The 26,893-nt window shown below is 41.6% G+C and overlaps 1 protein-coding gene and 1 long non-coding RNA gene across 9 annotated transcripts in view; both read right to left on the bottom strand.

Annotated features, from left to right (window-relative positions):
* Positions 1-4,038, bottom strand: part of FOXK2 (forkhead box K2) — a 45,568-nt gene extending 41,530 nt beyond the window's left edge. Inside the window, exon 1 of the mRNA XM_014885027.2 lies at positions 3,680-4,038. Within this exon, the coding sequence (XP_014740513.2) occupies positions 3,680-4,023 (344 nt within the window). The 5' untranslated portion in view covers positions 4,024-4,038. The remainder of the gene's footprint in view (positions 1-3,679) is intronic.
* Positions 4,039-7,448: 3,410 nt separating this feature from the next.
* LOC106858411 (uncharacterized) lies at positions 7,449-25,510 on the bottom strand. Of its 8 annotated transcripts, none has more exons than XR_015807829.1 (6): positions 25,287-25,510; positions 24,361-24,560; positions 24,147-24,272; positions 22,724-23,949; positions 9,434-20,040; positions 7,449-8,575 (listed from the first exon to the last, which is right to left on the bottom strand). It is a non-coding gene; the product is annotated as an uncharacterized LOC106858411 (long non-coding RNA). The 8 variants fall into 8 exon arrangements; XR_015807830.1 differs by lacking the exon at positions 7,449-8,575 and having other exon boundaries at positions 13,611-14,571; positions 14,848-20,040; positions 25,287-25,487; XR_015807832.1 differs by lacking the exon at positions 7,449-8,575 and having other exon boundaries at positions 13,611-19,325; positions 19,936-20,040; positions 25,287-25,472.
* Between the last annotated feature and the right edge of the window lie 1,383 nt (positions 25,511-26,893).

The raw sequence follows: 26,893 nt of genomic DNA, 5'->3' as shown, positions 1-26,893 counted from the left end.
TTACATTGCAGATTTCACTACCCTAAGACACTGCGGACAGAAGAGGTTTACCCAAACTCAACTACTAAAAAAAGAGAGAGAGAAAATGCAAACGGTAAATTATTTTCACTCGAAAAGAACTGAACTCTGACTTTGGGTCCAAAAGAAAAAGCCAGGGGAAACACAATTATTTGTATTAATCCATTTTTATGCTCCTTCTCGGGCATCTGCTACTGACCACTCCTGAAGGCAGGTCATGGACTAAATCTATCTCTGATCTGACTTTAAAACGCTGCTCTTAGCATGTTCATGGTATCTTGTTTATGAATCACAAATTACTTCCACAAAAGCAAAACCAAAAGTAATGACTAAAATACAAAATCGATGGGTTTGTCAAAATGAGTAAGGCTGCCTCGGAACAGTGAAGTCCAAAATGTCCAGAGTTCTGTGAATTGAAAGGCCAACACACAAAACACATCCAAGAAACCCAAAAATCAAAACAAAACAAAAGCACTCCTTCAGAGCAAAGTTGTACCCAGAAGTCTGTCTGTTTTTCCAGCTGTATCAGTTACATCTGTCTGAAATCCTGCCTCTCCAAAAGCTGTACACAACAGCTCCAGCAACAACCGCTGCTCTGCCCAGCACAAAAGGTATTTTTCCAGCCAAGTACCTCAAAAGCAAATATTGATGTTATGATTTACCTAGCAATATATCCAATCAATGCTTTCACTGAAGGCAGGGGAAATTCCACAAGCAGCAAGTGAAACCAATTAAAAAACATGAACTTTACGAACCGGAGAGGGACAGTCTGTGCATCTCAAAGGGAGTTGTAGAAGAATAATTGCACTGCTTTGATCTGGGTGTCTTGAGCAGGAGCCTCTGAAACCTCTTTCATCCCACGTGTGCCATGACATTGACAGGAGAGCTCCTTGCTGGACACACTCAAAAATGGCTCTTTTCTCCCCACCCCCACTCGATTCATCTCACAAGACGACAGCTGGTTTGTACATACACAAGTAGGGATGGGAGTCTGTCAAGAACTGTAAAAACAAAAACACACTTCCCACTGCTATTACCTCCTGCTTGATAACTTCAACATTTGAATTGCCAGTGAGGCTTCCAGGGAAGCATTAAAAATAGCAACCAGAACACTTATCTTAATGCACAGTAATTCCATGTTTCATGACATTTCTATCTGTAAAAAAAAGATGCCTTTATTACAGGTAAGTGTATACTCTAACATTAATAATTTAATTTCCCCAGCTATTTAAAATGTATGTTTTACAGGGGACTACTGAGGTGTATTTCTGTTTTTTCCTTCCAAAAACAGGGAGTTCAGTAACATTATTAATGCATTCAAATTTAAACATTGTGCTGAAACAAAAAAAAGGCCGAGGACACTGGAACTCCATACAATTATTAGTGACAAGCAAATAAGATATTTCAGGTCTGTAAGAGTATTGTACTTGGCACCTTTTTAAGTCACTATGAATCAGACAAAACAGAGATCAACCCTCCATTCTTGGTTTCCAGGATCACTTAAAAACAAACAGAAGGAACAGGCCACCCTGAATTTTTCAAACTTCACCTGCCATTAAAATTTCCGATGATTGTGTAGTCACAGGCAAAGCATATTTATTACTGGCAACAGAGTAGGATTAAACAACAACAAAAATAGATCTGGTGATTACTTGAGCTGGAGGCTGGCAATCATCAATCTTGAGCTCACACCAAAACTACTTTCTTTCTCATCACACTTCAACCATTAATTAATGTTTACATTATACTGAAGTAAGTAAGTTTGACTCTTTAAATCCAGGAGACAACCTTCAGCGTGACCAGTTAAATCTACAACAAAACTCAAGAACAGGACTACAAACAATATTAGTCATCTGCAAGTCACAGTAAGGACTTCCTAGAAGCAGACAGTATTTTGAATTTGCCTGAAGACTACTGTTAAAAAAAAAAGCTTTGCAAATAATGAAACAACTATTTCCCCATTCAACCCCAGTAAGACTTGTGTTTTAGAAAGAGGTTTATTTTTTAAAAAGCAACAAAGTAGCATTTGATCTTAACGTTCCTGCCCTTCAAGGTGACGCTCACTCCCCTGCATGGTGGCTCCAGCTCCTGGCCAGGGCCACCTTTTATTTCCTAGGCTACACCTACAGTTTGTAACCAGGAGATAACCACTTCCACCAGCTCAGGGCTCTGGAAACCGAGGGCCGTGTGTGCACAGCCCAAGGAATGGTGTCACCTCTGAACACAGCAAATGCCGGTTCCTGCACCACCACCCACGTTCACTGGTGAAGAAATTTTAACTACACACAAATTTTCATCATTGTTCAATAAAAAAACATGACAAAAAATCCTTCTGAATCTTCTTTTCACTTGAAAAGTGACACTGGTGGGAAGAACTAGAATAAGTTACAAATCAGTGGACAGCATGGAGAAGTACTTCTTTTTTCCTCAGGTCTTAAGCATTTAACAGAATGTTACTGACTCAGTTACTCCAACTAATACCAGACTGTTTGAAATCAACACAGATCATGCACAATTGTGCTTACAATCAGTATATTATATCACAGTACAAAGTATTTGATCTACATTTCATAAATGTGTTAGATTAAAATATAGATTAACTACATGCCAAATGATTATTAATATTAAAAGCAGAAAGCAAAAATAGAAGTGACAGTTAAAGGTCAAACAAGTCCTCCAACTATATTCAGGATTACACACTGGCACTGTTAAAGCCCTTCAGAATGAGCATTTCCTAGAAAGCAGCAAGGTAAGACAATTTGATTTTCCCAGAGAAACCAGGTGAGTAAACCAACATTAGGCCGACACAGCAGAAAATATACACCATCAAGGTCCTAAACACAGTTTAAAGACTCGTAGAGCAAGCATTAAGGCTGTGTCACTGACGGCATGTGCTTTACAAAGGTACTGCACTCGTAACGCTTTAGGTATTTCTTAGTCAAGGCAGCTAAAATACAGTAAACCAAAACACTTTCACTTTTCCTACATGTGACTCCTCAGAGCACAGATCACTTATTTACAGTTCAACACATCCTTAAATGTCGTGGGCAGGCCTCACGTATTGCCCTAGAAAATCATTTTGCACAGACAGTTAATGTTTGGTAATGGCAAAGGAATGTATTACCGTTTAAAACCTCTTAATACATTTGTTGTCACGTAAGGAAAACATTTTAAAACGCTAAGGCCAGCAGAAGCATTTCACGTGGATGATTCAGTTTACCCATAAGAATAAACGTTAAAATTAGGCAAAGCAGCAGAAACTACCACCAAAACCAGAGCAAGCCCCAGAGCACCGAGGGAGAACAACCCCCAGGTTCTGCCAAAGCACCGAGGGGGCTACAGGATTCCCCCAGCGCTGATCCACAGCCCGCACAGCCCAGAGCCGTGCAGAACCGCCCGGCCGGCTTCCTCTGACACCCGCGAGCAGGGCTCGGGGTGCACCGGGTTCTGTTGGCCAGCGCCGGGGCCAGCGCGCACCGGGCGCTCCGTGCGGGGCTGCGGCGGAGCGGGCGCGCGGGGGAAGGACACGGCGGAGGGCACGGCGGCGGTGCCGGGCGGTGCCGGCGGAGGCGCGGGCAGGACGGGGCCGCTCTCGCCTGTCACACGCCATGTGCACCCGCGGCCTCCGGCGGGCCCCGGAGCGCCGGCCCCGCGTACTCACACTCGCGGCAGCTGCAGCGGCGGCGCCCCGCGCCGCTGGAACACGCCGTCCACGAACACGCCGTTCTTGCCGAGGCAGCGCAGGTAGAAGTCGCCCCCCGCTCCGCCCGCGGGGTCCCCCTGCGGCGGGGGCGGCGGCCCGTCCGCGCCGGCCGGCGGCGGCGGGGGCGCGGCGGTGAAGATCTCGAGGTGGCGGCGGGAGATGAAGCTGGAGTGGCCCATGCTCACGTCCACCGAGCCCTGCGACGAGTTGCGGCCGATGGTCACCGAGCGCTTCTTCATGAGGTACTCGAACTCCCGGCCCTCGAGCCGCGCCACGGCCGCCGCCGCCGCCGCCGCCGCCATCTTAGCGAGGGACGAGCGAGGCGCGGCCCCGCCCGCACCGGCCCCGCGCCGGCCCCGCACACAGCAGGGAACGGGGCCGCGCACCCGGCCCTGACGCAGCCACGCGCTGAGTGACAGCGCGCGGGGCCAATGCGCGGCCCGCACGCCCATGGGGCTACGGCGGCGCGGCCAATGGCGAGCGGCGCCGGCCCCGCACGTCCGAGTGTCGGCGCACGAGCGCAGGGGCGCGGCCCGGAAAACGCGGAGCGGAGCCGCGCGCGGGGAGCGGGGCGGAGCTGCCCGGGCAGCACCTCCCGCCCGCCGGCAGCGAGGGCAGGGACGGGACGGGACGGGACGGAGGCGGCTCCGGGACAGCCGCCCCTGCTCGCCCGCGGGCCCCGCGACCCCTTCGCGCCCTCCCGGCCACCTGCGGCGGGGACTCGGGCTCCGCACCTGCCGGCCGCCGGCAGCGCCCGCAGGAACGGCACCGCGGGCAGGGGGCAGAGGGGGAAGAATCGAGAATAGAATTAATACAGGTAGATAAATAGTGCTAGGGAGTGAGCAAGAAGCACTTGGAGAGTGCCTCAAAATACCGTATGATTAACAAATAATAAAAATAAAACTCTAAGTTTGATCCCTCATACGCTTCTGACAGCCTTTGAGGGTCACGTTACACCTAAAGGTAACTCCGCATTATCAGAGTTTTGTAATATCCATGGAGAAGCAGTAGAGTGCTTCAAATGTACAAGTTGCAGGTAAGCCAGGCTGTATTTGTGCACACACCTCGGCTCAGTCCCAGTTTTCTCAGAGGAACTAGGGCACAAGGAGTGAGCGAGTGACCTGACACGAACAGCCAGACAGCGAGTGCTGAGTGCCACTGATCCAAGGGCATGGCAGCAGGAGGGAATGGCACAGGTAACAGCATGGAAACACTGAGAATCCACAGCCGTGGGTTTGACTTGAAAATGTCACGGCTACCAAAAAAAGATGGCATTAATTGTACACAGTTTGTCAAACACAGCATCTGCAATGAAAATGTTTTACCTGATTCAAATACTCACAGGACCAGGCGCTGTCAAAACGGAAAAGTAAACAATTTAGCACTTTGGGCTATAAACTGCTAAGAGGGTGCTAAAAAGCATGCACCAACTTATTTACCAACATAGCTACTGCAAACGTCACTGTAACAGTTCCATAACCTCACCACAGTTTGTTGAGAAGAGGGTTGTGTTGTTTGGGGTTTTTTTTACAGTATTGAAGCTCACTATTATTTATTAATAAAAATTACTGCCCAGAGAAGCTGTGGCTGCCCCATCCCCCGATGTGTTCAAGGCCAGGTTGGACAAGGTTGGGAGCAGCCTGGTCTGGTGGAAGGTGTTCCTGCCCATGGCAGGGGGTGGGAAGGGCATGCACTTTAGGTCCCTTCCAACCCAAACCATTCTGTGAATTCAGAAGACATTAAACATTTTTAGTCTTCAGACAAAAACCAGTCAGCCTGCTAACAAACATCCAGCAGTAAAGTTGGAATTGAAACTTTTGGGTTTGCACATTTGACTCAACAGATCTTCGACTGTAGAATTATTTTGTGAATGCTTAGGAACAGAACACGGTACCTGCTACCTGCAAAGTGATGGCAAACCTTAGTTTTACCCTTAGGATTGTATCAGCGCTTCTTATAGGCAGCAACAACATAATTCCATATTGGTTCAGTCCATTTATACAGTCTTATATGCACAGCAGATGCAGTAAAATATAGCAACAGTTTAGAGCTTTGGTTTCTTTTACAGAAAACTTTAGTTAAATCTTGCCCACACTTTGGTATTTAGAATCAGACTTTCTTCTATACCAACATATGTTTGGCACAGAAAATGTGGAGCATCAGAGAGCCAGTTATGACTCCCTGATTCTCAGCTTGTTTTTATCCCTTGGCTCTGCTGGCTACAGAAATGTTGTGCCTGCTTTGCTAACAATTGGTTTGAGATCCTGAGGGCCCTGCTGGCTGGAATTACCCATGGATTGCCATCTCCTAACACACCCCCACTGCCTGCAGAGGGAGAAAACTGGCAGAATGGGAGAGCAGCCAGGTGAATTTCTATCAGGCCAGCAGCACTTTTCACTACCCTGATGGTTGCTCAGTTTGCAGAAGTTAAAGGCACTACTTCACCATTTTCCGTTCTGTGAATCACAGCTTTCTTAATTTGTATTAATTCATTACTAACAAGCATTACTGATTTCACAAAGCTGATATAAATCCTGTCCTGATCATACAGAACAGCACAGAGAACAGAGCCATTGACACGGAATGCTGAAGTTTTGCAGTCTGTCTGCACTGAAATTTCTTTTCAAGGGTCCCACCATCACTAAGCTGCTCTGTGAAAAGGAACTGAACATCAGTAGAAGGGCTGTTTGCTTTTGCATGACCAGAACTGCAGAGCAAACACCAGACCCCATTGTCAGAAGCTCCATTCATTTCAAGAAGACAGCTGAGATCTTTCTGTCCATGTTTCTCTAAACTGGAGCAGATTTAGTCACTTTGTGATCACAACAGCACAGGTACAGGTCACCCCGACCTACCCATGTGCAGGTCTGGTCTGTGCTGCACAGAGCAGGAATCAGAGCAGGTACATGTGGGGAACAGCTCACACAGATCACTCTCCAGTGCTGTTCTGGGTTCCCCAAAAACCCACTAGTTGAACAAAACCTGGCCCTGATGTCAGAGCTGCACTGCAGATAATCCTCTTTCACACTTTTTTTCCCCTGCCAGCTGACTGAAAGCAAAAGGCCTTTTTCTCTGTCTGCCTTACATCCACCGTAACTATTCAGGACAGAATGAAGCTACTGACCAAAATTTAATCATCTCAACAAACTTCTGCAATGGCCACTGTCACTAAACAAGCTCTCAAAGCTTCTTACATTTTTCTGCTTCATGCCAAGTAACCCAATGTTATCCAGTCCCCATCACATTATGCAGCAGCATCTGACTGCATAACAGAAATGAAGAACCTGTATCATCGAATTTTAAAACAATCTGGCCCGAGTGTAACACAAATGTGCAAGGACCATCTAAGATTAATCCATCAATACTGTTTTACTTGGCCAACCTGCCTTTAAATGACTACACATTTTTAGACTTTTTCGTTTTACCTTGAAGCTCACACTGTAGCAACACAAGGACATTCATTTACAGCTGCTTGTGTTGAGGCTAGCACTGCCATAGAATGAAATTTTCTTTCTTGGGGTTTATTACATGTGTCCTGTACTGAGGGCTGAATGAGTGCAGCAGCTTCTCAAGATGCACATTTTCACAGATCCAAAGCACAGAGTACTACTGGAGGAATATGATGAATAATCAAATAGATTAAGTGACCTTAATTGCTTACTTTGACACAACCAGCAATTAAACAGCTTTTAAAAGCTATCAGGAGTTATCCATAATCTTTTTATTACAGCAAGTGTCCCAAGCTTCCAGTGAGATTTGATTTTTATTAAACAAAATCCTACAAAGATAATTGTCAGAACCACCTCAGTAACATTCATGTGTGATGTAACAAAATAAGTCCTTCAAATACCAGACCCTGCACAACTGAATGAAGAAAGACTTCTCACATAACCCTGAACCTGACAGGCACATTTTTTTCCTTTCCCTACGTGAGAAACCCCTTGTAAGCAGTTACAGCTTCCTCCAACACAGCCTCAAACCCACAGCCACATTTTTGAGTAATCCAAATAACTGTCCTGGAGCTCTTCACATGCTTAAATTTAACAGCGTGTGTAAAATTTAGCAGGACTCATGCTGTGATTTAGTCATTTTTTCCACAAATGCATTTTGGCCAAGGGGAAGTGTTAAAAAAGCACTTTGTAATTACTGCAAAATACTGAAAACAGCAAATGGTCAGGATGGTGGGAAGCTCCCTAGATACACCCAGCCATTCCTGAAGCAACTTTACTACTAACAGGAGAAAATAAACAGCTATACCTCAAATGTTAGCACTTTTTCCTTTATGGATGACTTTCACACCTCTTTAAGTAATAAAGCTGTAAAGTGCAATACAATAAAAAACATAAGACATCCAGAAGAACGCATTATTTTTTTTTTTTGTAGGAGGAACAGTGAGGAGGGCAAACACAGCTACCTGACCTGCCACTTGTTAACGTGCTATTGACCTCAGAGAGAAGGGAAGTAAGGAGTGCACAAACCAAAGCCACCCAGCAGCTCGCTGGGCTGGCCAGCTCGTTTGTAGAACTGCTTTATTATCCTTTGCATTCTAACCACAGGCTGCCTGCTTCCCTAACACGACCCAAAGAACCAGTCAGCATTTCTTACAAGTGCAAGGCAGAAAGCTTCTGGCTCAGCAATCAATCACTGGCACAGAGGAATTGCTCCTCTCCAGGTGGGGAACCCATCCAAAAGCTATGAAAAATAATCAGGCTAATTAATTCTTATCTGCAAAGAGCAATTACATAACTGACCTCAAGCAGTTCGAGGAGGTAAGTAGTCGATTCAGCCATGCTGGAATGGAGTAACTTCATAGTGACCAAGAGGATAAAGCTGCAGCCCCAAATCCTCCATGTGCTGTGAGACAATGAAAACTCAAATGTGTTGAACAGAGAGCATCCGTTCCACTCTCCCAGGTAATCACTCAGAAAGGAACTCTACACCCCAACACGATCTAGAAGCTGCAGCAGCAGCAGTGGTGGTGAACTGGAAATGCAAACCCCCCTTGCTTTGCAATCAACCTTGCATGACCCAGACCTTTGTCAAAGAAATAGTTAATTATTGTTCAGGCTTCTATTTTATGTTTAAAATTGAACATGATCATTCAAATGCATTGAAGTTTTGTTACCCACTTCTAACCAAGAGTTCTACACAATGAAGTCCTGAAGCATAATCAGGACCAGATCTCATCAGTGCAGCACTCATTGGATTTATTGTTGATCATTAGAAACTGCTATCTGTTATCAGAGCCACAATTACTCGGTAAGAATTTTCTCCAAGTTATTTTGCCTTTTCTTCTGCCACAGAATGTTCATCCTATCTCTTTGTTGGATCAAGAAATGCACAGCAAACATGTTTGAAGTAAACACTTAGTAGCCCCTGTCAAAACACACCTGAGACCAAACTGACACTTTTCCTATTTCTGCTCTCACAATCGGTCAGTCCTGTGACTTTGACATGAAAAGCATCTTTGTGGCTCCTTAATTCCTTGAGAGCTCAGATTGTACAGAATATTTTCTACACATACCCAGGTGCAGGCATCTTGATAAAATGCTGTAATTTCCCACAAAAACTAAGAATGGCTGGCACTTTGATTTTAGAGGAACAGCCCCACTAGGACTCATTGAGTTTATTCACCATGATTAAATTTTTACTCTTCCTTAATCTTGAGCTGGTTTTTTTTCAGTCTCCTTTTAGCACCATGACATCACATACCTTTATGATATGGTATCATAAACAAAGTGTTGCAAAAAAAAAAAAATAGCAGCAGACTGAGTGGCCAAGGTCCAGCTTATCTAGCAGAGATGTTTCAGGCATCTGAAGGAGGTGACTGCAGTTGACACCTGGTAGATACAGGGTGGGTCTACAAAAACAGGAATAGGAGTTGTAGTTCGATTGGCAAAAAAAGGCAGGTCAGAAGAAGTGGAAACTGTAGGACAAAGTAGGACAAGAAATGATAAATAAATAATTTACACTAATCAATACCAGAGAGGAATTACAGAAATGTGAATTAATTACATGAAATATAACCAAAGGTAAATCAAAACCAGTACCAAGTGTAAACTAACAAGAGTCAATAAGAAAAACAGGCTTTAAAATATTCTTTTCATGATAAAGCTTTCTAATTGAAATTGTCGTTTCAGGGTGAAAGAAATGAAGCTTTTATCAAAATCAGGTTTGGGTTTAATTGTTTTAAAATCAATGTCTTTTCCTCAGTCAACAGAAAGCCAAAAAGAAAGGAACAGTGAAAAGTAAAGACATATTTTTCTTTATGTTTGTCTTTGAAATATTTCTTACTCTGTCCAACAGGATAACTGCAGAACAAAGCAAACTTCAGAAAAGTTACTGAGATACTAAAAAAACTATTACACAAAGGTTAAGAACTTGCAATTGTTTTCACTAGAGACAAATGTTACTGAAATCATGTAATAAGGCAAAAGCACTGTGAGAACAACCTCATGTTCCATAAACAGATATTGTTAAGATGCCTATAAGGAAACAGGCAGAATTCAAAGCACACAAAGAAAGATCCTATAAGGAATATGATGACAGCAGCACTGCTTTTCATATCCATATAAAGTATTTAGCATTGGTATTTTTAATGTGTAGCCAAAGCCTGAACAACTTAAAATAGGACATTTTCCATCCCTGTTAGGAATCTTCCAACACAAGAGGACACAATCCTCCAACCTCTGTTCTCTGTTTATACCAAAATCTACCAAGAACCAGTCTTGCAAACTGCATTTGTAACACTGACAGATGGAGCTGCTTGGGAATGTCCTTCCTGAAGACAAAAGATACTGAAGTACATTCAGTCTCAGGTTTGGCCCAATAGAGTCTCATTTTCCTAATAAATCTCAACATATTCAGAATGGTTGTCATATTTAATTGCTTTTTTCTATGAAACTTCCTTAAGTTTACACCTAATGTTTAAAACATAAAGCATTTAAAGTTCTGATAAAAGAGATGTCACAAACACTTGAACAACAAATTAATGTTTAAAATTATTTAGGAAAAAACCCCAAAAAGATGCTGTGCTGGACAGAATCCTGTGCAAATCACAAGGTGTTCAAGCAACCTCCAGAAGGGCAAGGGGAGAATACAAACATTTCTGACAGGAGAAACAGGAATCTTTTCAAGATTCAGACTCATGTTAATATGCCTTGCAATACAAAATGGACAGCACAGACAGGTCTGAGATTACCTTTAAAAAAAATTACCCAAATATCAATACCAAAGCCTTTTTGACACAGGGAGAAAAAAAAAAATCAATGAAAACCAATTTATATCTATTGCAAATATAGAATATTGAGGCAGAAAGATGTCACTTACTTCTACATGTTCACCCGGGTGATGCATAATAAGCACTGTAAAGGTGAGTCCCTTGGGGGAAACAGAACCACACATGAAAACAGTTCCCTGCAGCAGATACTCAGAATATCACACACGGGCACTACAATACCTCCATCAGGAGCAGAAAAATAAAGCTGAGTCTCATCAGTCAAAGGCCACCACGGGGCTGTGTTAGGAACAGCTAGCAGAGAGTCTGTGACCAGAAGCTACTGATGCTCAGAGACAGTAATTACTGACAGATGTTCAACAGAGGAATAAATCTCTCTGCTCAGGACTTGGGTTCTTCAAAGCCCATCTCCTCCACCTCAGTTTATTTTGCTAATTGAATTGGCCTGTGGGTAATTGAAGATGATATTCTATTTTTGTTTCAGTCTCAGAAAAGGAATGATGCAGTAGACTGTATTCCAACCACCAAATAAACAACCCACCTCGTGATGAGGATCCAGAGTTTCTCACCAGTGTTCCCAAGTGCCCTCTATTCCAGTGCATTCTGTGGGGCATCCCTGCTGAATGGGAACTGCCTGTTTGAGTAGTGGCAGAGCTCAACACAAGAGGAATGTGCAACAATTTGCCTGTAATTTTTACAGTTACTACAGTAAGCAACACACAGTTCTTCACTGCCTGTTATTAAATCACTGAGTGAGGTGCAAAACTGGGATAAGGAATCCAGAATATCCTGAGCTGGAAGAGACCCACAGAGGTCACAGAGCCAACTCCTGGTCCTGCCCAGGACACCCCAACAATCCCACCCTGGGCATCCCTGAGAGCATTTCCCAACTCTCCTGGAGCTCTGGCAGCCTTGGGGCCGTGCCCAACAGACTCCCAACCTCTGCAGGAAGAATCTGTTCCTAATGTCCAACCTAAACTTCCCCTGAACATGTGGCTCAGAAAAAAAACCCCAAAACAACAGAAGAGCAAAGTTTGCTAAGTAGAAATCATGAAAAGCTAACACGAAGGAAAGTATTTATATATGTGTATTAAATATACAAACTAGTATAAATAATAATTTTAAAATGCATTTAAAGCTTTTCTGAGGATAGACTGCAGCACCAGGGAAAACAGCAACATGCACCAACTGCACAGCAGAACACATTCCACAGCATCAGCTATGGGACTACAGGACTTTTTTGACTTATGATAAGCAGTTTATGCCACCTGAAACTTGCCAAGTGCAAAAACTATGCAGATAAAATCCAGCCATTTTTTAAGAGGATTCTTAGTTATAAATAAAACCAGAAACTGAGTTTAAAATAGAGTTAAAATATTAGTAGGTTGCAGCTCACATACACATTGCCCTTTCTCCCCAGGACACTTAAAATCAGTCAACTTTCTCACATCATTATTGACGTTTCTAACCCAAAATATATTTGTAAAACACTATTAAATGTAGAACCTATCTGTAAATAGAGCAGCTACACACGCCCTGCCCAGCAGACTACAGTCACTGCCCTGGGGCTGGTCAGTGCTGGGGATGACTTGAGAAGCTCAGCAACTCAACAACTTAATTAATTAGTGTGTTGGCAGGCTCCAGGATTCTAATGAATTTTTAACCTTCTACTAATCAGTTTCAAGGGACTATTTGTATTTTCCCTCATCACATCCCTAATGGCACTTTTCACTCAAATTGCCTTTATTTTACTTAATAAGGCTGTTTTTCCTCCCCAGAAAACACTTAGTAAGGAGTTATTTGCAGGAATCATATTGATTATTGATGTAAGCACAATTCTGCAAACTGACCTTTGACACATCATTCAATGCATTTCTTGTCACCTACTGGTACAGACCTCTCCAGAAATTATTTTATTTCCAAGTTTGGGGCCAGTGATGGTCTTCCTGCCTGATCTTTGGGCTTGACCTTTTTGTGTGTGTCTTACTTTCTGCAGCTTTTAAGAGAAATGTTGCTCAATATAAAGGTATGTTTCTTAATTTCAAAGCAGGGGTCTTTGGCCCCCTCTCAGGTTGGCCAAGCTTTGAAGGCAGCATCATGAATTGAGTTGGTGTCAGTATGACAACACCCCAAGTACAGCACTGGTAGCCAACTACCTCAAAGGCTTTTTGAGTCTCTTACTCTAATAGCCTTTGGAGAACAAAATGTGTTTTGTAATGTCACATGATTTATGCATTCTCATCGTTTGATTTCTGCTCCATTTTGGTTAAAAAAAAAGCAAATACAGGTAAGAACATGCTTCCTATAATTAACACCAGTAACAGTCTTCAATTTCTTCCACCGATAACATTTTTCATTCAGTTTATCAACTTTTTTTTGAAAATCAGACACCTGTGATTCTGTTCAGTCTTTACACAAACCCAGATACGTAAATACAGCTGAAAATCTCACTCCATTAATTTTCTTCCTTTGTAAGAAAAGACTGAAAGGCTATTTTTCCCCAATAAAAGAGTTGCAGTAATTGCAGAAGCAGGATTTTGGTACACAAGAGGGGAAGAAAAACATCACTCACAGCTGTAACTGAATAAACCAAGATTAGGGTGGATGGAAGCAGGAAAGGAAAGAGGATCACTGGACATCCAAAAGAGACAATTTTCTATCTAATAATATTTTTTTATTTCAATTCTCAATACAGAATTTTAAACACAAAACTCACCCTCTTTGAGAACACCCGCTGTCACCTCACCATTAAATACATCAATACTGCCCTGCAGTTTGGAACTCACCTTTGCCATTTCACACCACAAAGATCTGATGTCAAAGAGTAATCAAACTTGAAACAAGTGAATTTAAAACATCTACTAAGTATCCTCACAAACGTCTTTTTCCTCTTAACACCATTTTTTTTATTAAGAAGGCATGAGGCAGAATAGGGAAATAAGGAAAAAAGTTCTTAAAATCAGCATTCTGGTAGCTCACAATTTTACATTAAACACTTAATACCCTATTTCTAATGCTTATTAGGCTTTAAATTTGTCACCAAAAATAAGTATTATTTGCCTAAGATCCAAGAATAACTTGACATAATAATCTGAATAGCTGGATCAGCTTTTTCCTCAGTGCTTTTATGCATGACTCCAAGGTGAAGAGGTGTTTCATGTCACAGATCAATGTTTAGCCCACAGTTCAATCCCAAGCCTGCAGTGCTAGTGTCATTTCCTGGGCTTGCCACTGGCTGCCAGCCTCACAGCACCTCCCTGCTGTGACTGAGAACAAACCACATGAAAGAAATGACAGGAATAAAAAAAACCCAATCAAAGATATCACCCTTCTGAGTGTGTATTTAGGTGAATTCCTGTCTCCAGGTTACCACATGGACTCAACGTGTCTCAGAGGCTGTGAGGAGACTGGGAAAGGGGAGAGCAGCAGCAGCTGTGGGAGCTGCAATACGAGCCCAGGCCCTGCTCCACCCCAGAGCCACCGTTCCCCTGAACAGCCTGGCAGCCCTGCAGAGCCTGCAATGGGGTCTGACAGGAACACTGTGCACACTCACTAGAGAATTTCTAGACTTCCATCAGAGATCCTCTTCTGGCTATGGCTTTTAGAAGCTATCCTAAAAAAGAAGAAAAAGTACCTTATTCCTGCATTTCCTATATTTATTTATAATTCATCAATCTTGAAATTAAGTTATGCAAATCTTAATCCTATGACCAGACTTTTAAAAAGTGCTGATTTAGGACTATTTTAGATACAGGGAGACAACAGCTGTATGAATTACAGGAACAGTTATTTTTTCTACGTGTTCACAAAGCACACCTACAAGTCTTAATTTACAGCAAAGTTCCCAACCAAAACACAACCTGGTGAGGTATTTTTGCCCAAATCTTACCCCAGGTCATATCTGCAAGCCCACACAACACACTGAATCAGGATGCTACAGACAATATTAATTTTCACCTATGAGAATTATCTGCTGTATCCTGTACTTTCATCTGCACTTCTGGAAAAGAAAAGGAAAGGCAAGTCACTGGGACATATTTAATATGTTGCACTCTATTACCCCCAAGTACTTTTATCTAATTTTGGATTTAAAGCAGCACAAGAATTATCAGAGCTGCTCTGTAGAGACTCACTTTAAGTCACCACAGATCAGCAGCTGAATCACAAGCTAAACACTATTGTACCATACTCAAAGCCAGGTCGAGTTTATCCTATGAGAGAATTTTTAAATTCAAAAAAATCCTACTACAACAGAATTTTATTTTTTGCCAATGAAGACAGCACTTCTTGTCTTAGTGTTACTGTGTTCATTTGAAAAATAGGTCATGTCAAAAACCACTTTGAAATGATTATTTAAACAAAGATTACAAACACTGATGAAATTCTCGTGCGGAAATGTCTTCTGATGTCTGCACCAAGGCTGACCAACGAAGATGGAGCAAACAGGAGAGGAAAGAAATTCGTGCAGAGAACCAGGAAGAACAAGGATGAGATTTAACAGATATTCCAAGGATGGGGAGATGAAGAATAGGAATACACACTAACTTCAGAAAAGAATAGCCTATCTTAAAAAAAATTACTTCTTTAGTTAGATTTAAAATACCTAACCCAAACATTTTTTAGGAAAGCATATGCAGTTTGTCACTTAACCTGACAGAAGCCAAAGAACCAGTGTAACTAAGTTAAACAGCAACATATGTCCATACAAGAGCCCCTGATTTTTCACTGTTTCTGCTTACTGCATACACACTTACCACAGTATTTTTGCTACTATAGACAGGGGATGTTTACATTGCATTACATACAATACAATTACATACAATAGTAATCACATAAAAAGATTACTTAACACAGTGCCTGTGGGTCATCTCACTTCTGACCATATCCTCTCTTGAAGCCAGAGAAAGAAAAGGTTTTGTGCTATATCTTAAAACATCTCCATGTGCACACACTGTTACCTAGCACAGATAAAGCTATTCAAATCAGAAATTGTCTGCAGCTGTATTAAGTTGCCCTCATTAATGTATTTTAAGGGTTCTCATACTTTCAGGTCACATATCTTAAACGCCATGGATCAGGACTTTTGACTACTACAGTAAGAGTAAAAAGAAAAGTGGAAAACAGCAGTGCAAGATGAAACTATTCTGGATCCTATGTTTTATGAAACAACATTTCAAAATTCTATAAAACACCCAGGTTCTCAGAAGGCCAAGGCTCTGAGTAACCTGATCCAAACCTGAAGTCAGCCCTGCTTGGAGCAGGGTGGAGGAGATGACCTTCAGAAGTCCCTTTCAATCCATGTTAGTTTAAGATTTCATAAAATAAACTGGAATGTGGGGTTGTGTGTGTACACATACACTTGCCCTCTTTATTTCTAGATACCCTGGGCAGTCTCTGGATACAGCTCCACTGAACACTGCACACAGAGCATGATTACACACAGCACTGAGTAGAGCAGATTGATTTTGCCATCTTAGACATCAGCTTGACATTTATGCACAGGAACTGCAGAAAGAAGTATTGCTCTAAGTGGGGTGGTGAAGATGTAACTTCTCTCACTTATCAGGCCCATTTGATCTTAGAAATGTTCAATTTATCTGTTGAATCCTCAGCATTGTGAAACCACAATCCTCACTGCCAGGGCTCTGAGTGCTGTAGTGGTGAGGAATCTCTCTGGAATTATAAATGAAATTAATCCTTTTGCTCAGACAGGGGAAAAGAAAGGAAGCAGGCTTGTCCTGGCACAGGACACTCAAACCACAAACAGTGCTCAGGTTCTCCATTCCTCTTTGACCCACATTTCATTTACACATCTCAAACTGAAACCCCAGTTCTCCTACCTCTGGAATTCCTCCTTTGATGCATTCTCCTTCCTGCTATCCACTGATCAGTATTTCCAGCAGTGACTCATGAGAACATGCTTAACACGACACACAAGCTGAAACTTGTTTAGGGGGTCTTGATTTAGAAGCCCAAGACTCCTCACTAGCAAAGACAGGTCATGAAAGCCTCTTGCAAAAGTAGTAACAAGCATCATCACACCAATGATAGTATTTCATACTATTAAATCAGGAAAATGATCATGGCTTATGTAAGTTGTATTTCAAATTTATTTCAATTTTAGCACAAGATAAAACCTGTGATGATCTACAAAGCCTGAAGAATTCAGAACAAAACCAGTTTCCTGCATCCCTAATACATTCTTAAATAATGTGCCTCAGTGCAGCATTCCTCTTGACTGTCTGATCAAGCTTTACAGACTTGTAAGCATTCAGAGTAGGAAAAGAGAATTAAACAGCAATTTGAAATGGCAAGAAAACAGGGCATTGAAACATTGTTTCTTTAAGTAACCTGTTCCAGTATCTCACCTCAGTTTCTACTCCTCTCCAGTGGGTCTGTGATGATCTGCAAAACTCCAAGAAATCTGCAAGAGCTATTTTAAACAATTTTTCCTCCTATCTTGTAGGTGGTTTTTACTACAAAATTAAATCACAATATAGGTCAAACTACCTTTCCCCAGCAAGACACACAAAATTTTCAGGTGATACTACATTATGTGAGCTAAAAGCACAATTGTAGTTATTGTGATTTTAGAAAATAGCTTCTTGTGAAGGCAAAGTAATGGAAAATTAAGTTAGTACTGTAAAATTCAGTGCATTGTAACTTCAATGCTTTAGCTAATGGTTTGAAATTTAAGTTCAACACAGAACAGCCCTTACTTGGATGAAGTTTCCTGGTTTATATACGTAAATACTCACATTTTAAAAGATTCGACAGATCCACAGTTCTAAGGAAACCAACTGGCACAGTAAGTCCACTTTATAAACACAAAACAAAACCAAAAGTCAGCGGTTTTTATAGCTACTATTTGTCTTCCACTGTAAATCTCTACAAAAATTTTCTCATTTAACATTACAGGTTATGCCCTAAGTATTCAGTACTGCCAACAGCACAACTTACAGTTCTGCTTAAAGGAATTCTCTTAAACCTACATATTTAATGTACCACGGGAATAAGAGGGTAAGTAATTCTTATATGTTTAGTTTTGACATCTGAACATAGTCAAATTCCACAATTCCCACAGACCCACAGGAGCAGAAAGCCTCACTTGGCAATTTTGATTAAAGCAGAGCCACTGCTCATCATATCCATCAGAAGAAACAAATTTGTTTCATAATCATTTCTCTTTGCCATTCTAACTTTACTGGAAAATAACAATGATAATATTCTGCTCTACAGAAGTCAGATACTCAAAAGCATATGCTCATGTAGCAACTCAAATATATCATCTGTCACACTGTAACATTACAAAAGGAAATGTTTAGAAGTCTACTTTCTCTCGATTTTTCTTCAGCATGAAGCAGCAGTGTAATGGGAGGTTTGGGATGAATGGTACTATATTCCAGTACTATGAACAAGAATAATCATTCTCCCAGTAATTTACATAATGAGTGCAACTCAACATATCAGGTACAGCAGTATTATTCTACTGGCATAACAGTAAGTCATTAAATAATAAAAATATTTGCAGTGTGGATTTAAAAAGGCATAAGAACGAGGTTAAACTGGCTGAGAATGTGGCACAGTTGTGGATTCTTCTGATCTTGAAGATTTTGGAGGGAAATGTAATGGAAGGCTGAGTCCTCTTTCCTTCTCACTGTAATGACACCAACAATCAAATCTGAGAGCACTGGAAGACACTTCACTGACAATAAGTGTCACCAGTCACCCTTCTTCCGTGAGCCAAACTGAGTTATTTACATGACTCAATGTTTGGTAGTCAAAGAAAAATCTGAAAGGTGCAGAGCAAAGAGAGAACACAAATACAGAGGAATTGGCATTTTCATTTTGACAAAGTCTCAAAAAACTGCCTCCTCAACTTTTTTTTTAAAGATCTGCACAACATTTAGAGAAAAATCTATTGTTCATAAAGTAACATTGAATTCAGATACTTCATCAATATAATATTTAAGGGCAACAGCAATTTCTTACAGCCAGTGAAACAGCTCATTTAAAGAACTGAATGCAGAGTATAAAGATCTAATTAGGGGAATTTCTCCCCACAGAGAGGCTGTTCTAGTGTAAGTTGGTGGGAAAGCCCAGCTGGCTTGAACACTCTAAGATCAAGACCTGAAAGCTTATTCAAGTGTGCGGTTAAAGAAAAAAAAGTGTTAAAAGCAAAGAACTGGAAGTTTCTGTGCTTCTGACAACCATACACTGAATACCCTGAGTACTGCACCAACCTCAGCTTCTCGGTTCAAAACCTTCCCAGGATTACTCACACTCGGTAACTACAAAACAGGTTCAGAACCGCCAACACCGTTCTGTAGAACTTCAGTTACTGAAAGTACTCCACTTACTTCATCTCTGGTACAGAAGAAAATAATTTACATGTGTCACGTATCAGCTCATGTATCAGCTTTTGTACTATCAAAAGCCAAAGCAAGATATCAAATGCTTCAATCACAGAAGATTTTAGATAAGCTGATTAGCTGACCTCAGTTACTCATTTTTTCAAAGGCACCAACACAATGCAATCTAAAGTCCAGCATTTTTCCCCCATTATTTTTTAGGGCATCAGCCAACTGCACAAATGCCTTCCAATATATGGGATATGTTAAATTTGTTCCCTAAAGAAAAGCATTCCAAGAAACACATTCAGATGGAAGCACACTTGATGGTGCAACTGACACTAGAATATTGTTTCTTTTTTAACCCTTTTGAGTTTTAAATAAAACGTAAAGAATTCAGTCATTAAGAAAACCTACAAAAAGTTACTAAATTCTGACTAAGTTTAGCAATACCACGAGCACTTTGGCTTGTCCTTTTTTGCTGCCCATCAGAGAACTCTGTACAGACTCTCCCAGGGAAATAATCCACTCTACACACTTTATTAACATTAAAATGACACAGTAAAACTTTAGGTAACTAAGTTTAATGTGCTATTCAACACAACACAGAATTTCACACAACTTACAGTAATTCTTTACAGTTCACAATAACCTCATAGCAAAATCAAAATGGAGTAAGAACTGCCCCTGTATTCTTATGCAAGAGCTTGATTTTCTTCTTGCTGCTCATCCTGAAAAGCAACACAGTAATAAGTTACAATATGACATTCAAATACCTAAACATGAAATAAGCTGGTATTGTTTCACTATGTCTAAGGAAGTGCATTCCTTTAATACAAGCTTCTAACTTGGAAATAAGAAGAAATATCACAATAAATGCATTTGTGCTTTTCTATGTGCAATACACATGAAGAGACCAACATCTTGTGTTTTATGATATATAAACAGAGGTTTCACTATAGTGAAATACAGACCAACATTCAGCATTACAAAAAATTATTTGTCTGAAACTAACCACTCAATTGTCTGTAAGGAAAAGCTGTGTCACAGTCTCTTTGAAGTCACACTAGTGAAACAACCACAGGCTGTGGTTTGTCAGGGGTGGGGGGTAGTTGTTTTTGTTTTTTTTTTCTTTTTCTTTAATTAAAAACAAACTACGATCACTAAAGATGAAAAACAGTACACACAGAATCTTTTAGGCCAATTAAAAATTGCAACTAGTCAAAACAAGGCACTGAAAACTGATTTGTTTGGAGAGCACAGGAAGCTGTCCTACCAAGCAGGTTATATTTATCAAGCTTATTTTTTTCCTTTTTATTTTTAATTTAACTTTTACTTTCCTGCTTGCTAGGAAACTCCTCAGCTGTTCACCTCTGTCATGGTAAGTCTTCAGCATGAACAGCTTGCAGGACTTTCTCTGGAGATTATTTACTTTCCAAGGGCATTGCACTTTACAACTGCCTTGTCTGGACAGGAATCACATGGCTTTTCAGAGAACATATTACTCAAGATGAAGAGAAGTTCTGCAATACAGAGTCTTACAAATTCCCACAGCTATGAGGAAAGCTGTGCAGCAAAAATCATTACAAAAGGTGCTTCCAGTGCCATTTTAGGAGGGACAGGGACAGGCTGAAGCTGGGGCTTCCCAACTCAGTATTTGTTACTGATTAACACCAACTCATCCTACTGCACGCTTCATGTTCCTCACTGAACTGCTGCAACACTCCTGAGTATCTATTTTGTGTTTGTATTCTGTTTCATTTTGACTGAATTGAGGGGGGAAGAAGATACAGTCCATAATCAAATCCCAAGAAAGTTAGTTCATAGAATCACAGAAAGGTTTGGGTTGGAAGGCACCTTAAAGATGATCTTGTTCCAACCCCCTGGAATAGTTCTATCATGACAATCATTCAACTACTACAACAGTGAAAGAATCTCAAATTCCCCAAAACTTTCTCAAAAAACCCTGTTCAACTATTTTGATTCATCATTTTTCAATGTTAGAGCAAATAATATGTATTTTTAAAAATATTATTATTTGCTTTGACAGCTTTGTAATTGTTACACGTAAACTGGAAAAAGAACTTTAAATTAGCTTGGTTAAATTCCAAATGTTAAAGTTAGATGCTAATAACAGAAGTATTGGAGGAGGACTGATTGTCTTCAGAAACCTTATTGCATGTGGGTTGGTAACCCTTCCATTTGGCTTTGCCCTGCTAATGTCCCTTAAAATCAGAATTTCTGTGCATTCTTTCCTTCCTGTTATATCAATCTGCCATCTCCTCACAACAGTGACAACTCAAAAAGCCATTCCATTCCACCTGGCAAGAATTTTGAAGTCACTTGACTCTCTCACTGTTTGTCTATCAACTTAATTCTCTACAGCTGCTGAAAGCCAATGTCATCAGGCTCCAAAACCAAGCCAGAAACCAAACATTAAGCCACCAATGAAGCTGAATATAAGCGTTCTTCCTCCACTGCCTTTGATGTGTGCAGATCCTTAACAGCCAGTGTTTAGCCAACCTAAAACTAGACTCCAGAGTAAAAAAGCCAAGAATACAACAGCTACTTTATGATTATTAATTCTGAATGTGCTAATAAAGCACCTATAATAAGACCCTGTTCTTTTCCTGACCCTTACAAGCACAGAATGAAAAGACATACTTGGTACGGCCCAAAACAACAACAGGAAAACGTGACAGCCAAGTGCCTGCAAAGCAGGAAATACCCACCTGCATCACCTCCCTTCAAAAGGGAGTGCAGTACCACACCTTTGAAAACAAGAAAGAAGCACTGTTCCTTTCAGAAGAAAACTCTCTATTTCATATTTGCCCAGATTTCTAAAAACACTGAGTTAGCAATGGAGTTTAGTCTTACTTTTAAGATGCAAATTCAGCTACCAACAGGACTTTGAGCAACTGACCTGACCCCTGTATGTACATCCCACAGCCAGTAAGAACCTCAGTGACATGAGCACTCTACCTCACTGCTCTCCTGTGAAGGAAAGACAAGCCCACTGATGTGGTGTTTAGACACTAAAACACAAACCACTTTCCTCATAGTGACGTTATACAACTACTCCAGGTAGGTAAATATTCCCTGGAATAACACAGCATGCCCTAGGATGCCTGTCTCATTAAATCCCTCTTATTTTTGACTCTCCTTATCCTCAGGCAGCTGTTGCTCCTTAGCCTTGTACAATTACCACTGTGTATGTACCTGATCATTTGTCCAGCATTTTACATACTTGGTGGGATTTAGAACTGACATACTGATATCCTGAGACTGTCCCAAAGCCTCACTGCCTTACCTTTTAAGGCAACAAAGTAGTTTTCATACCAAACAATATTCCACAATATTTCTCACATCTCAGAAGGCTGAAGGAAGCAATCAAACACAAACCCTCTGTCTCACCTGTATCAAATTAGTCCCAGGAATTCAGTTACTGATGCACTCCAAACTAAAATTATAGTGCCAGAAAAAAATACTATTTTGAAGAATGTACTTCAATTTTCCAGCTTCATCAGCACTGGCATTTATTTGCTCCTGACCCAGCTTCCAAGGATTCTTCTCTGCCATAGAATGGCTTTCCGAACCCCAACTCGTTCACCTACTGAAATCGAGAGTTAGAAGAATTAGGAAAGTCACAAGGAAAACCACAGTGAATGAGGAGACTCAGACAAATATGGTACTTGACACACTTCACCATATTGGCGAGGGGTTTGGACACATCATGCAATGCCAGTGCACTGTCCTATGGTCTCTCTGTCTCCCTGTACACATTAAAAGATACAATTTTTTAAAGGTCAGAAAATTAAGACATGGATGAACTATTCAGTAAGACTGTTGTGGATAAACCAAACCTAAAGAAAAAGTAATAGACAAGCACACCTATTGGAGGCTCCTCTGATCTCAACTGGGAATGCCCCAGTTACTGAAGACACTGCAGTAACAGACACCAGCAGCCATGGTGGGGTGGCCTCGCTGAGCACAGCACTATTTTTACATAGTTTAACACATCACTTGGTGTGCAACATCATGAAAATGATAAAACATCTTTCTTTTGAGAAAGGCTAAAGCACATGCAGTTGCACTTGCCTGGACACTGCAGTACTGCTGAAGGGGACACGTGTAAAGCACTGGCTATTTCCCTGTTCACTCATGAACCCTGCACACAACTAAGGAAGGCAGTCACTGGGTTCACTGCTTGTACTCTTAGGTATTTTACAACTTTTCCAATATCTTTTTCAGATTCTTGCCTCAGAAGGACATTGTAGTACATTGATTGAAGTACACTGATTATGTACCAAGATGCTTTTAGATAATGAAGCAGAGCATGAATGAGTTTCTAATAAACGAAATTAATGTGATAATAAAATCAATTCAAAATACTTTCAAATGAGAAACATGCAAAAAGCCACAGCATCACTAACGTGCCATCTGTCCTTGTAAAGGTGCAGTCCTTCAGCATCTCCTGCTCCTCTTTCACAGTTACAATTCTCACATCTCTGAATCCAGAACAAGCAGATTCTTTAGGCAGCTGCTCATCATTGTCATAAAAACAACCCAGGCTGTTTACTGAAACACTTCTGCAAAAAAGTTGTGCCTCTGTTTCATCTGCAGTAGTGTCATATGTTCAGCTATACGAACAAGAAAACAAAGACAGAAAATCTTCTATGAAATATTTTAACTCTTCAATTTAACTAAAATAAGCTATATAATTTCCTTTTTATATATAACTTTTATCTCATTTTTCAATGTCAGCTACAGTCTTGCAAGTGGTACCAATAAAAATATTTAATCCACCCTTGCCAAGTAAGATCAGGACAGCACTAACATTCCATCTGCTGCTATTAGAGCACTGTCAGCCAGCACTCCTTTTTCTTTCTTCCCAGTGATCCTTCTCACACCCTCAGAGAGAGAATAGAGCAGAACTTTTGACAATGGGTCGTAGCTGTCATACCTAGAAAGAAAAGACACAATTGGTATCAACACTCAGAATTATTTACTTGGTATTAGCAAAATGAGGAGTATCACGACAAGCTACTCACATGTCCAGTAAAAATCCTGTAATTCTTGTGTCGTTTCTCAAATCCAACTTTTCCTTGTCAGTCACCAGCCAATGTGGTTTCCTGCATAAATCCTTGTTTTATCCCTTCTCCTATCAAGACTTTGCCTTCTCTTTTTCTTTTCCAGAAAAGACAACGCTGGGGGCCTTCCACACCTTTTTGCTGGCAGGGACATGGTGAACCTGGAATTAAAGGAGAGGTTTTATTGAGAGGCAGCTCGGAACAGGTGGTACCTCAGTGCCCTGTGCCAGCACAGCGAGGACTGATGGCCGAACACCTTTGGCTCCTCCGCTGCAGCCCCACCTGCCCGGTTCTTCCCCCTCAGCATCTCCCCGCGGCAGCAGCGGCTGAAAACGGGGCCGCTTCGAGTTGGAACACGGTGAAGGCCTGCGGGACAGCGCTTCATACCGCACCGAGGGGAGAGGAGAGGCCATTCCTGCCTCATATCGCACCTGAGGGGAGAGGAGGGGCCATTCCCATCTAATACTGCTCCGAAGGGGAAGGGACATTACTGCCTCACGCCGCACCTGAGGGGAAAGAACGGGCCATTCCCACCTCATGCTGCTCCTGAGGGGAGGGGACATTCCCGCCTCACGCCGCTCCTGGGACAGACACACACATTCCCGCCCCATGCCGCTCCTGAGGGGACACCAGCCCCTCTCGCCGCACTTGGGGGAGGGCCATTCCCATCTCACGCCGCAGCTGAAGGGAGAGGAGCTGCCATTCCCGCCTCACATTTCTGCTGGGACAGACGCACACATTCCCACCTCATGACACTCCTGAGGGGACACCAGCCCCTCTCGCCGCTCCTGAGGGGGGGCCATTCCTGAGGGGAGGGGCCTCGCACCGCTGCCGGGATAGACACACACACACACATACACACTCACACAGAGGCATACATTACCTACCACCTCATGCCGCTCCTGAGGGAGGACAAGCCCTCACAGCGCCCTGCGGGGTCCGCCCTTTTCCCGCACGCCGCTGTCCCGGCTGGGGTCGGTCTGTCTGTCGGGGTCTGTCTGTCTGTCCGTCCCTCACTCGCTGCGGCGCCGCCACCGCAGCGGACGGAGGTAAACAAGGGACACGTGACCGGCGGCGCGCGCCGATGGCGCGAGGATGACGTCAGGGCGGGGAGGGGCGGGGCTCGGCTCGGCTTTAAGGAAAAAACGCTAAAAAATGGGTTTAAGGAAAAACGCTAAAAAATGGCTTTTAAGTGTTAAACCCGGGGCAGTGGCTCCAAAATTGTCCTGAGAGAGCAGCCAGTGGCGCTCAGGTAAAAACTGCTCTCAGCCCTTCACTGAAGCCCAGAGGAAGAAGTGACCCGGCATGTTTTTTGTTTTGTTTTGTTTTTTTTTCTTAATATTTAATTAATAACAAACTTAAATTACGTGCGTTATGCATGATTTAAAAAAAAAAAAAAAAAAAAGTCTACTGTTTTCCCAAGCAGCAATTCCCAGGAAGAATACCCAAAATATTGTGTGGTTATCTTACCTTCTGAAAGGCCAGATTCAGAGACAAAACTAGAATTTTGCTCTGAGGAGCAAAAATTGTTTGAAATGCCACCTACCTGTTAAAATGCTAAATCAGTGACACCAAGAGATAGAAAATGCAGTGAGAATTTGCAATCCCTGTTGTCACAGTGTCTGCTAAGAGTGACATGTACAAAACCTGCATTACACCTTGGCACCTCCACACGCTCCTGCTGACAGCCTGCTTTTTAAAATAAATAACTAAAATCTCAGACCAAGTTAGCCAGAAATATTGGGATAATTTTATCTAAGCAAGATAAGCAGTTTATTTTTTATCATTTTTGCTGTCAGCTTCGGTAGTTGGCTCAAGAACTAGTAGGTGACTGAAGGCTTATAAAATATTGATTTGCATTTTCTGAATCAGCTGAATAACCAAAACATTTTTTTTTGGTTTGTCTAATATTTACATAACTTCAAAATAAAGAACTGGAGAAAAGAGCATCAGTTCCTGAAATCCGTCTTTGTCTTTTATTGTTTACGTCTTCAGCCTGTGAGAAGATTTTCATAATATATTTTACTATGTGAGTTAGCATAGAAGTAAAATTTAGAATAATTATTGTAGCTTAATTACACTTTTGCTCAAATAGCCCAATTTCTCAGTGATACATATATATGAAGATAATCCCTTGTACTTTACCCACATAATTTGGATATAATTTCTCATAATTCACCATTATTTCTGTAAAATATCTACTTGGTGATACTGTTTCCAAGTAAATAGGACTGTTTTAGAGGCTTTTCATATTTAGTTCTTCTGATTGCTTTCACAAATATAATTATTGTTTGTATAACTAGATCCACATAGAACAGAATTGTGTTAATACCAAAACCTGTTGTGTGCTTAAGGTTCCTGTTTATTTTGAAATCACAAAGCTAGTGAGAGAAGCAAGAGGGTACAAACAACATTTAGTTCTACCCATTAATTTGGAAACAAAAGCAGTTATGCAACACTTTTATGCCCACTAAGTTAAGCAAGCTACTGCTGT

Source organism: Sturnus vulgaris, chromosome 20 (genome assembly GCF_052056855.1).
Source record: "Sturnus vulgaris isolate bStuVul1 chromosome 20, bStuVul1.hap1, whole genome shotgun sequence".
NCBI classification, from domain to species: Eukaryota; Metazoa; Chordata; class Aves; order Passeriformes; family Sturnidae; genus Sturnus; species Sturnus vulgaris.
This window is presented reverse-complemented; position numbering and strand designations above follow the sequence as displayed.